The 12,362-nt window shown below is 41.4% G+C and overlaps 1 protein-coding gene and 1 long non-coding RNA gene across 5 annotated transcripts in view; one reads left to right on the top strand and one right to left on the bottom strand.

Annotated features, from left to right (window-relative positions):
• VIRMA (vir like m6A methyltransferase associated) overlaps nt 1-4,823 on the bottom strand; it is a 58,096-nt gene extending 53,273 nt beyond the window's left edge. For all 4 annotated transcript variants that reach the window (XM_015072167.3, XM_015072169.3, XM_015072168.3 and 1 more), the window contains exon 1: nt 4,690-4,823. In XM_015072167.3, the coding sequence (XP_014927653.1) occupies nt 4,690-4,752 (63 nt within the window). In that variant the 5' untranslated portion in view covers nt 4,753-4,823. The remainder of the gene's footprint in view (nt 1-4,689) is intronic.
• A 56-nt stretch (nt 4,824-4,879) lies between these two features.
• LOC128312910 (uncharacterized) lies at nt 4,880-8,954 on the top strand. The gene is made up of 2 exons (XR_008292858.1): nt 4,880-5,200; nt 8,586-8,954. It is a non-coding gene; the product is annotated as an uncharacterized LOC128312910 (long non-coding RNA).
• Nucleotides 8,955-12,362: the final 3,408 nt, after the last annotated feature.

Raw genomic sequence — 12,362 nt, 5'->3', positions numbered from 1 at the left:
AGACAAGGGGAATCATGGAAGATTTATGATTACAGAGATAGCAGGAATGTGAAGAATAAATTGGTCAAATTTCAGGACTCTGAACCACATTTACCTTCAGAAGGAGTCACTGTGTGTTTACAAGTCACAGTATAGCTGTCTCCCCCTCCTTATTCTTTTATCCCTGCAACTATTTTCCCCTCTCTGTTTACCCTCTCCTTAAGGGTAAGCTAAAGCTATCTCATCTATTCCTACCACTTCCATTATCACTTCTGTTCAGATGAGTTCTAAAGTAGTTTCTTAAAGAAACTCTAAAATGAAGCAGTACTTTCTAGCATCAATCACTATTGTAAGACCGTATTTTAACCTAGCAATTCTACTCTAGAAAGTAATATTCATAAAATAACTTAAATATTTTTAATTTAAATAATCAAAGAATATCACATCATTGTAAAAAGTTAGAAACCTAAACGTAGGGGCACCTGGGTGGCTCAGTTGGTTACGCGTCTGACTTTGGCTCAGGTAATGATCTCATGGTTCATGGGTTTGATCTCCGTGTTGGGATCTGCACTAAAGGTGCAGAGCCTGCTTGGGATTCTCTCTCTCAGCCCCTCCCCTGTGCGTGTGTCATCTCTCTCTCTCTCTCAAAATAAATCAATAAACTTAAAAAAAAAAGAAACCTAAATGTATGAGAATATAATATAAATAGCATCACCACTTAAAGAAATATTATGCAGCCAGTAAAATGGAATTATATAGAATACCTAGGCAAAGAAACATGATGGCTAGAGGACAGGGACAAGAAAAAGCCATACTTTTTACTGTATACCCTTTTGTATCTATTGAATTTCTACCTCACACATGTGTTACCTAGTCAAAATAAAAAGATCCTGTTTTAAAATAAAGTATATTTTTAAAATGTTATACAAGTACAGGACACCTGGGTGGCTCAGTCTGTTAAGCATCTGACTTCAGCTCTGGTCATGATCCCCTGGGGTTTGTGAGTTCAAGCCCCACATTGGCCCCAAGTCTGACAGCACAGAGCCCACTTTAGATCTGCTGTCTCCCTCTCTCTGCCCTTCCCTTGTTCGTGTTCTCTCAAAAATAAACAAACATTAATAATAATAATAATAATAATAATAATAGGGGCACGTGGGTGGTTCAGTCGGTGGGTTCTCAGTTTGTGGGTTCACACCCTGTGTCAGGCTCTGTGCTGTCAGTGTAGAGCCCGCTTTGGATCTGCTCTCTCTCTCTCCCTCAAAAATAAATGTTAAAAAAAATAATAATAATTGCGGCACCCGGGAGGCTCAATACATTAAGTGTCTGACTCTTGGTTTCGGCTCATGTCATGATCTCACAATTCAAGGGTTTGAGCCCCGCATCTGACAGCATGGTGCCTGCTTGAGATTTTTTCCCCCTCTCTCTCCCCACCCCCACCTTTTCCCTCCGCCCCTCCCCCATTTGTGCTCTCTCAATCTCTCTCAAAATGAGTAAATTTTTAAAAAATTTACTAAGTTTTTAAAATTTTTAATAAAGTGGCCTACAAACCACAAACACAATTTGTAATTCATTTAACACGACTCAAACCCCTTTCAGTATTCCCCTTGGGAAATGTGACTAAATATTTTCTTCACCAGATAACAAACTTCTTTGAAGGCAACGGCAATAGGTTTTGGGAGTTTTTATTTTTTGTTTTCTTATTTGTATTGCCCCTCCTGGAGCTATACCTCACCTTCAGAAGTATTTTTCATAAATGAAATTGTTAAAACAAATTTCCAAATTCCTACTTGAGCAAATCTCTCTGGTGTACCACTAAACACACCAAAAACTAAAATTATCTTGTTCCCATCAAACCCAATTTCAGACTTTTCTATTATCAATGGCTCTCCCAATTCTCTAGTCTCTAAAACTATAACTCTAGAACTTTTAACTACTCTTTCTCTCTCACACAATCAGTTGCCATGCTATCAACTCTATATCCAAAATTTATCTTGTACCTATCCCCTCCTACTTAGTCCTACTGAGACACAGTATGGCATGGCTTTAGAGCCACATTACTGTGCCTTCATCCTGCTATGACACTTTAGGAAAATGACCTAACTTCTCACACTCACTCTCCTTATCTATAAAATAGGGATAAGCATCTTCCAAAATTATTAAAAGAATTAGAGATAGTATATTTAAATTACGAAAGCACCGCATCTTGCACAAAATGAGCATTCAATAACTGTGGACAGTGATTACTGCCCATCTGCTAAACCCGAGCTTTCATGATGTCTCACTTTTTCTTCCTTATTTGCCATTTCTAATTTTTCTGAATCGTTTTAGGTATTACTGATCAATTAATTGACTTAATGAATTTTACTAGTCATTTAATTTGCCTGCTCAAAAACTACCTATTTCCTATAAAACAAAGTCCATACTCCTTTGCTGAGCATTCAAGGAACTCCGTGATCTGGCTTCGAACTGTCCTGCAGCTGCCACTTAATACGAATATTTTTGGCATACTCCACAGAGGACTGACTACTCCAGGAGAATGCCCTGCTTTCTTATCTACAATTGTGGAACATTTCCTCTTCCACCAAAGACCAAGTTCACATGCTAACTGCCTTGATGAAGTCTTCCCTGGTATTCTCAAAAGAAGAGTGATCTCTCCCTCCTCTGAAATCACGTAGCCTTATTGGTAGCACCAAATGGAGCTAAATATATACTCATCGGGGACCTAATACGTCAGAGCATTTTGGAATAAAGATGATAAACCCTAGGGTGCCTGGCTGGCTCAGCCAGTGGAACATGCAACTCTTGATCTCAAGGTCATGAGTTCGAGCCCCACACTGGGCACAGAGCTTACTTTTAAAAACAGAGAGAGAGACAGAGAGACAGAGAGAAAAGAGAGAGAGATGATAAACACCAAGGGATTCCCACTGTTTCTTTACACACTCATTGCCTTCTAACTTGAATCATACTTTTGTGGACCTAACCTCCAATAGTCAGTTATAAACTCCTTGAGAACAAACAGCTCAACATTCCATATTCCCCACAAACCCTTAGTCTTCCTTCAAGACTCTGTTCAAATGTGATCTCTACTAAGCCTCCCTCAATCATTGCCAGAATTGGTCCTGACCTCTCCTGGTCCTCAATGTTTGTCTAAGAATGAATGAAGAAACACTAGATATTTATTAATTTTTTAATGTTTATTTATTTTTGAGAGAGCAAGCGAGAGAAACACAGTGGGGGAGGGGCAGAGAGAGAGGGAGACACAGAATCCCAAGCAGGCTCCAGGCTCCGAGCTGTCAGTACAGAGCCCGCCCCGGGGGCTTGAACCAACAAAGCTCCAGATCATGACCTGAGCCGAAGCTGGGACGCTTAACAGACTGAGCCACCCAGGTACCCCAAGAAATACTAGGTTTTTAAATATACAAGTGAATTAACGCCGATTTACCTAAACTCATCACCAACTCATCACCAACTCATCACAGACTTCTTTCTTTCACTTTTAACAGTTCTTTATTACTGTACACATGACAGGTTCGTTCTGATGCAACTACTAACTCCATCATGAGTTTTCTAAAGCTTAGCTGGAAGTACAGTCACTGAAGTACGGGCAGTCGTTGGGACAGGCAGAGCTTACTGACCCACAAGAAATGAGACCACAAACTCACTCATTGTTAGTAAGACATGTTCAAGTTTCCAAAAGTTTTTATTTTCACACACCTATAAACCACTCGTTGAAATAATTAGAAGACCACCAAGTTGTCAATTTTTTTATTTTGCCAAGCAAAGCATTAAGATACAACCACTACCCACTATCATCACTAGCTCCGAAGAAAGAACCGTTCACTAAACTAAGTTTACACTGGAAGAGAAATGTGAGCTCTGGGGCCGTTTTCATTCTCTCTGTGGACCTGGTTAATGTTCATTTGGGCCAGCTTTCGGGAACCGTTAGTTAACTAGCTCCTTTCCACTTAAATACCGCAGAGCCACTCCGACGTTCAGGGGCACTCCGGTCATCACAGAACGGAGTCCACACCACCCCCACCCTCGCCCCTCCAAACGACAAGACAGACAGTTATGCTGCACAGACAGATGAGCTACAATCCTCTCAAGTCTCTCTTCTTCGCAAGTATTCTCCACGCAAAGGGCGTTCCGTGTAAGAACTTCGCGTCCTAATGTGTGAAATCCTTCCAAGAGGTAAGGATTAAAGTTTCAGGGCAAACTGGAGAACGCCGCAATCCTGAACCGAACGAGTGTCACATCTGGACAGCAGAACTCCTGTCAGGAAGGAAACCTAGGAGGAGGGATTCAGGAACCACGAAACCTGCGGGACCCTACTCAGTGCCCTGCGCTGTCAAACTCAAGCTGTCCAAGACCCCTCCCAAACACCACCTCAGGTAAACTTGAAAACCGTGATCCTTTTCCAAGTCCGAAGCTGACAGGAACAACAGCACAACAACAAAAGAACAAGGCAAGCGGAGCAGCCAGCTCGACCAAAGGCCTGGGGAACTAAGGGAAAGCCGGGGGAAATGGGGAGGGTCTACCGCCGCCCTCCCTCAGACGCGGTGCCTACACCCAAGCTGGGGGGGAGGGGGCTATGTCTGTGAGGCGTTAAAGCGGCAATCGGCGGGAGGAAAAGTCGAGGCCCGCCTAATGACTTTTTGTAAGGGTCCACGAGTCGGCAAGCAGGATCGGAATCAAGTCGGGAAGCCTTACCTCGGCGCTCGGGTGCTTAAAAGTATCTAAAAATAGCAGCTCCATCGCCGAGTCTACCGCCATGTTTGCCGCGGGCGGGGGATAGGGAGAGGACTTCCGGGGCAGAGCTCCAACCTCGGCGACCGCGGCTCCGGAGAGGGAGAGACCGCAGCACTTCCGGTGACCGGAGCGCTTGCGCCGCGAGCATTGGCCTATCCCGAAGAGTGGTGCTGCCGGAAGTCTCCGACCCCGCCTTCTCCAGCGCGGCGGAGGGCGCCGCAGGAGCACCGAGAAGGGCGGAGGGAGAAAAGGAGGGGACTACGGTATCGGTAGTGGTCCAAACCCTGTCCTTCCACCGCGTTGCAGAGCCACGACTGCCTTCGGATGGCAAGGTGCCGAGCGGGATTCGAGGAGGGTGGAGGAGGGGTAAGGAACACCGCTCGGTGGACGCCCGGCCCAGTGAAACCTCTTTTCCAAGCAAGCAGCCTTTCCAGGGCTGACAGGAAAAAGGTTCAATAAGCGAGGCTGAAAAGTAAGACTTTTTTTTTTTTTTTTAAGCAGCAACTGTAGTCTAAAAACGAAGAGATTTTTTTTTTATTTGTTTTTTTCATCTGCAAATGTGAATAATAATGCCCAACCCAGTCTTAGGGTGAGGACTAATTGAAGCAAAACAAGAAATTGTATAACGTGAAATGCCATGAACATAGAAATGTAGAGTGAAAAGTAAGTCTCATGGCCTCGGGGTTGATGAACATTGAAGCAACTGGAACTGTTTTGTAGTCTAAATGGCACGAGTGCTTGGGAGAGCAATTAGGAATTATTTAGTGAAACTACATGTGTCTGCCCCACTTCTAAGACAATTCTCACGCATGTGCCCAAAGAAATACCTACGCATACGAGAATGTTCATGATGAAACTTAATAGTTGCAAAAACATCTGTTAATTGACATCAACAAGAAGCAATAAGTAAATTGTGGTATGTGTATACAATGTAATAGCGCATAGAATAGAATGAACCAGTGTCATATCTAACATGGATCATCTGAAAAACGACTAAGCGAACAGACTGAAGAATCTGTAGTGTAAAATAGTATGTATCGTGTTCAAAACATGCAAACAATATAACTTTCCAAGGGCATGTATATAAATTATAAAATTACAAAATGCGTTGGAATGACAAACACTAAAATGTCGAGATAGTAGGAAACTGGAGGGAGGTGTAATTGAGAAGCGCACAAGGGCTTGATTATGGTTTATTCTTTAGGTTGGTGATGGTTTCACAGGCGTGCCTCACATTACTGTTTGTGCCTTTTGGTATGCTTGAAATATTTAATAATAAATAATTTTGAAAAAATTTTAAAGTAAATCTCCATTCACCCCCTTCCTCAGCCCACTAGTTTCTGCCTTTACCTAACAGTTCATCTCTTTTACTATTTGTTTTTTCAAAGAACTCGTTCTTGCATTCATAGTTATTATTCCCAGCATTCTTCTCTTTTCTGATTTTTCAGTGCTGCTTTTTTGTTGTTGTTGTTGTTTTTAAGATTTTGTTTTTCTTGGGGCGCCTGGTTGGTTCAGTCAGTTAAGCGCCTGACTCTTGGTTTCAGCTCAGGTCATGATCTCACTGTTGGTGAGTTGGAGCCCTCTGTCAGTCTCTGAGATGACAGTGTGGCGCCTGCTTCAGATTCTCCGTGTCCCCCTTCTCTCTGCCTCTCCCTCACTCACACACACTAGCTCTGTCTCAAAATAAATAAACTTTAAAAAAGTATACTTTATTCTTCTTAAATGAAGAATTTCAAGCTCTCACCCCATATCTGCTGAGTCAGAACCTGAAATTTTTTTTTGTTTATTTATTTATTTTGAGAGAGAGGGAGAGTAAGTGTGCATTAGCGGGCAAAGGGCAGAGAGAGGTGAGAGAGAATCCCAAGCAGGTTCTGTGCTGTCAGCTCGGAGCCCGATATTAGGATCTGAGCCAAAATAAGAGTCCCACACTTAACCAACTGAGCCACCCAGGCTCCCCTAAGATTTTATTTTTAAATAGCCCAGTGTGGGGCTTGAACTCACAACCCTGAAATCAGGTATCACGCTCCACTGACTGAGTCAGCCAGGTGCCCCAATTTCTGCTTTTGAATGTACTAATTCCTTTCTTCTGCCTTTTTAAGGCCTATATGCAGTTCTTTTTCTAATTTCTGTGGTGATGCTTAAATTATTTATATTCATCATTTATTGTATATGTCTACAAACTTTCCCCTAAGCTCTGCTTTAACTGTAAGTAATATATGATGTAGTACCTTTATTATTGGTATTTTTACATACTCTGATTTTCTTAGTTTTAATTTTCTTTTTGGCCTAAGAGTAATGTGAGGTAGATTTTTTTTTTAATTAATAGACTATTTTTTAGAATTGTTTTAGTTTTACAGGAAATTGAGCAGATAATACAGGAGTTCCCATTTATTCCCTTTCCCCCCTGTTCAGAGCATCCTCAATTATTAATATCTTGCTTTAGTGTGGTACATTTGTTACAATTGATAAACCAGTATGGATACATTATTATTAACTAAAGTCCATAGTTTACATTAGGGGTCACCATTTGTTTTGTGTTGTACATATATGCTATATGTGTATTTGAATTTATAGATTATCTCTGAAAGAATTATTTAAGAAACTGGTAATAGTTGTTGCCTCTAGGGAGGGGAGTTTGATGGTTAAAGTATAAAAATAAAGGTAATCTATTACCATGTACATATATTACCTGTTAGCAAATTTTGAAAGATGAATAAGAATCAAGGAGTAAAGGGGCACCTGGGTGGCTCAGTTGGTTAAGCGTCCAACTTCAGCTCAGGTCATGATCTCATGGTGTGTGACTTTGAGCCCCACATTGGGCTTTGTGCTGACAGCTCAGAGCTTGGAGCCTACTTCAGATTCTGTTTCTGTCTCTGTCCTTCCCCACTCACCGCTCTGTCTCTAGTTAAAAATAAAAGAATCGAATAAAGAAAACTTGAATACAATACCTCTTTCAAGAACTTTTGTTGCATAAAAAGCGAAATGAGGTGGTTGTGAGAGCGGGACCTGGGGTCTGGAAAAAATGTTTTTAAGATGGGAAATAACAGAGCATGTCGACTGGTGGGAATGAAGCAATGGAGAGAGAAACAGTGATGAGAAAGAGACAGCAAAATAGTGAGTAGGTGGGTTTGGGGGGTGGTACCTGGTAGCCAAGTAGAAAGTGACCTTTGCTAGAAATGCCTACTCCCTGGTGACCAGGGGCAAGAAGGAGTCCATGAGTACACATGCAAATGGGAGTAATAATTTAGTGTGTGGAAATGAGAGAGTTCCTTTTTCATAGTTTTCTATTGTCTCAGTGAGATCATCAGCTATGATTCAGAGGACAGAAAAATGTGTAGGAGGTCAAAGAAGATACAAAGTACTAACCAGATTTCTAGGAGAGCCAAGAATCCCTAATTGACTGTCTATCACTTCTCACAGAAGTGTCTATCACTTCTCAAATTCGCTTTTACTTGCTCAGTTTTTCACCTTTTTCCTACCACCATTTGATCATTCAGCCATTCCCAGCTAGATATGGCTCCCTTAATACAAAGGTATTTCACATCACTGTGCCCTATGGCTTACATGGTTTCCTCTGCTTTAAATATGACTCCTGTGAAATGGCTTTCAAAAACCTACATACAGTTACAATAGCATCCAAAAGAATAAAATACCTAAGGAATAAATTTAACCAAGGAGGTGAAAGCCTTGTACACTGAAAACTATAAAATAATTGCTTTAAAAAAATTAAGACAAATGGAAAGACGTTCCATATTCATGGATTGGAAGACAATATTGTTAAGATGACAATATTACCTAAAGTGATCTACAGATCCAATGCAACCCTTATCAAAATCCTAATGGCTTTTTTTTTTCAGAAATGGAGAGTCTGATCTTCAAATTCACATGGAATTTCAAGGGACCCACAAATAGCCAAAACAACCTTGAAAAAAGAAGAACACATTTGGAGGACACACACTTCTTGATTTCAGAACCTACTATAAAATTACAGCAATCAGAACTGTAGTAAAGCCATAAGGATAAACATACAGACCAATGGAATAGAATTAAGAGGCTAGAAATAGGGCACCTGGGAAGCTCAGTCGGTTAAGCGTCTGACTCTTGATTTCGACTCCGGTCATGATCTCATGATTCGTGGGATCAAGCACGCTGTCAGTGCAGAGCCTGCTTGGGATTCTCTCACTCTCCCCCTTCTCTGCCCCTCCTTCTCGAGTGTGCTCTCTCTCTCAAAATACATGCATACATATATACATAAACTTAAAAAAAAAAACAACTCAAAATGAGTTGAGGGCCTAAGCTAAAACCATTCAACTCTTAGAAGGAAACATGGGTAAATCTTCATCACCTGGTTTTGTTCACCAGTACATCCTTACTTAGTATGTGGCATACACTAAACACTCAAAAATGGTTATTGAATGAACCGATTTCTTGTTTGCTATTTTGAATCACTTAGAGCATTACATATTGTATATGTGTTATATATGATATGATTAGGTTGTACTATTCTTATTCTTTCATTTTTGTCTGTCTTGCTCATCAGATTATCAAACTCACCCTGAACAGTGCTCTGTAAACAGTCCATAGTAACTGTTGCTATTTGGCCAGCCATAGTGTCTTTCCCTCTTTGATTTCCACCACCCCACAGTGAAAAGAGCAACTTGAAGGAAAGCAAAAATTGCCTTTGATGTGAAAAGCAATTTGTGTGGATCTGAATGCATGCCAGGAGCAACTTGACAAAAAAGCAAAGATGTGGGAGGGAGCTAACCAGTCCAGGATAACTCAAGGTTGCATTTATTCGGTAACAGATGAGCTCCTTTCCCAGGTGACTGACATGCACACAAGTATACAGAGCAGGAGGAGGGTCTGAATGAACTGCCAAGCATTTCAACCTCTCCAGAGACCAAGTATATCAAGAACAACTGATTGGGTAATCTGGCAAACTGCCAACTGTAAGACATCCATCCACCAGCAGGAACACAAAGAGCTTTCATTTTCCTCCCTAGCTGAGCACACTGATTAAAAGTAACAGCTGCCACCCTCTTTCCATGAGACTTGATTATGATAATTCCCCACAGCCAAAGGCTTGCTGTGAAACTTCTACATCATTCTTCAAAATGTAGTCTGGAAATTACCTAAAAATTTGAGAAACAAGGATTGTAAGCTATCATCTACACAAAGTATCTTGAAATAAGCACACCGATTAGTGCCAATTGTTCCGAAAGGTTTAATGACTCCAGCTATTTTTCAATTATTTTGCAGCTTCATTTTTTTTTTTAACGTTTATTTTTGAGACAGAGAGAGACAGAGCATGAATGGGAGAGAGGCAGAGAGAGAGGGAGACACAGAATTGGAAGCAGGCTCCAGGCTCCGAGCCATCAGCCCAGAGCCCGACGTGGGGCTCAAACTCACGGACCGCGAGATCGTGACCTGAGTTGAAGTCGGACGCTTAACCGACTGAGCCACCCAGGTGCCCCATTTTGCAGCTTCATAAAGGCATTAACACTCTGGGATCCTGGCTATTTTAAAGATAGGCAAATAGGGGTGCCTGGCTGGCTCAGTCAATAGAGCATGTGACTCTCGATCTCAGGATGATGAGTTCTAGCCCCGTATTGGGTATAGAGGTTACTGAAAGGTAAAATCTTAAATGTTTTTTTTTAATGTTTATTTATTTTTGAGAGAGAGAGAGAGAGACCATGAGCGGGGGAAGGGCAGAGAGAGAGGGAGACACAGAATCCAAAGCAAGCTCCAGGCTCTGAGCTGTCAGCAGCACAGAGCCTGATGCAAGGCTCAGACTCACCATGAGACCATGACCTGAGCCGACTGAGCCACCTAGGCGCCCCTACTTAAAGATAAAATCTTAAAAAAAAAAAAAAAAAAAAAGTAAATAAAGATAGGCAATGGGGCGCCTGGGTGGCTCAGTCGGTTAAGCGTCTGACTTCAGCGCAGGTCACGATCTCGCAGTCCGTGAGTTCGAGCCCCGCATCAGGCTCTGGGCTGATGGCTCAGAGTCTGGAGCCTGCTTCCGGTTCTGTGTCTCCCTCTCTCTCTGCCCCTCCCCCGTTCATGCTCTGTCTCTCTCTGTCTCAAAAATAAATAAACGTTAAAAAAAAAAAAGATAGGCAAACAGCCAAAACTTCATGGCTCAGTTCTACCCTTCAGTACAGAGCCTGCACTATGTAGACTATAAACCTTACATAAGGCACTTTTTTTAAATTGCTCTACTGTATTTAGCAGATGAATAATCTCTCAAAGCATGTTCCCTTAATAAGCCCGTGGGAAAAGGTTTCCGTGATAAAAAAAAATAACTTGGGAAATTTTGTATACCCTACTTCCCTCTTAGAGCTTCATCATGCATATTATAAGCTCTAAAAAGTACACAGAGAAGCTTCTCTAACTTTTTAGAACTTAACCACTAGCCCTTGAAGCTTAAACTTGCTCTTAACAACTTCAATGATTTCTATACCCTTAAGAGCTAGTGACATCAGCCTTATGGATTATTCTTTCCGCACTTTCAAAGAAAAGCATAAATACAAAGGTTAGGTGGGATTTGAATGAAGATGGCTGTAGAATGAATAGAGTTGACTAAAAAGATACTTTTATATAAGAACTTTATGTTAGTTGATGAGCAGATATTAGTTAGGTTCCTCTCCCTCTGGATCCACTTATACCCCCACATCAGAGATTCTACCCCTATCTAAATCTTCCTCAGTTTGTGCTCTCCCAGCTTCAGCTAATTGGAACAAGGATAGTCACCTGGCACAAGGTAGGTTGTAGGGAGTCCTCAATTGGCAGCAAGTTCTGACTCAAAAAGATGAGATATCGGAGTGAAATTACCAGCCGGTAGTGAGACAAAAGGATGCAGATTCATGGAGCAGAACCAAGTCAAATTAATCACAAAGGATTAGACTGGAGCAAGCATTGATGGTCACCTGTGCTGAGGTCCCAGTGCTGAGGTAGGCCCAGCCATGTCACTGCTCTTGTTTGAAATGAATGCTTCTTACCATAATCCCCTTGTATTTAAATAGTTTGTGTGGGTCTCTATTTCTTGCAATCAAACAGTTCTACATTAAAACAACTGTTTACCAAGTGTTCTTCTGAGATCAATGAGACATATGCTACAAAATGAAATATGGTAATGATCTTAAATGAATGAACAATAGTTACAGAAATAAAACATAATTGTTAGATAATTGATCATCTAAGAGTATTTATAAAATTATAGAATATAGTATAAAGAGTATGACTGGACTTTATGAAAACATGAATTTTGGGGGCTCAGGACTCAGGGTTTTGACAGGGAAGAGGTGGCACATTAAAGTGTTTAATTCAAGAATGTTTAATGAGGGGCACCTGGGTGGCTCAGTCGGTTGAGCGTCCAACTCCTGGTTTCAGCTCAGGTCATGATCCCAGGGTCATAGGATCAAGCTCAACATCGGGCTCTGCGCTGAGCTTGAAACCTGCTTAAGAATCTCTCTCTCTCCCTCTGTCCCTCTCCAGCTTGTGTTATGTCTTTATCTTTCTCTCTCTAAAATAAAAATTAAAATTAAAAAAAAATTTAGTGATATGGGGTGCCTGACTGGCTTAATTGGTGGAGTATGTGACTCTTGATCTTGGGGTCATGAGTTCAAGCCCCA

The sequence above is a fragment of the Acinonyx jubatus genome, chromosome F2 (assembly GCF_027475565.1).
Source record: "Acinonyx jubatus isolate Ajub_Pintada_27869175 chromosome F2, VMU_Ajub_asm_v1.0, whole genome shotgun sequence".
NCBI lineage: Eukaryota > Metazoa > Chordata > Mammalia > Carnivora > Felidae > Acinonyx > Acinonyx jubatus.
The sequence above is the reverse complement of the archived record's forward strand: the minus strand, read 5'-3'. Positions and strand labels throughout refer to the sequence as shown.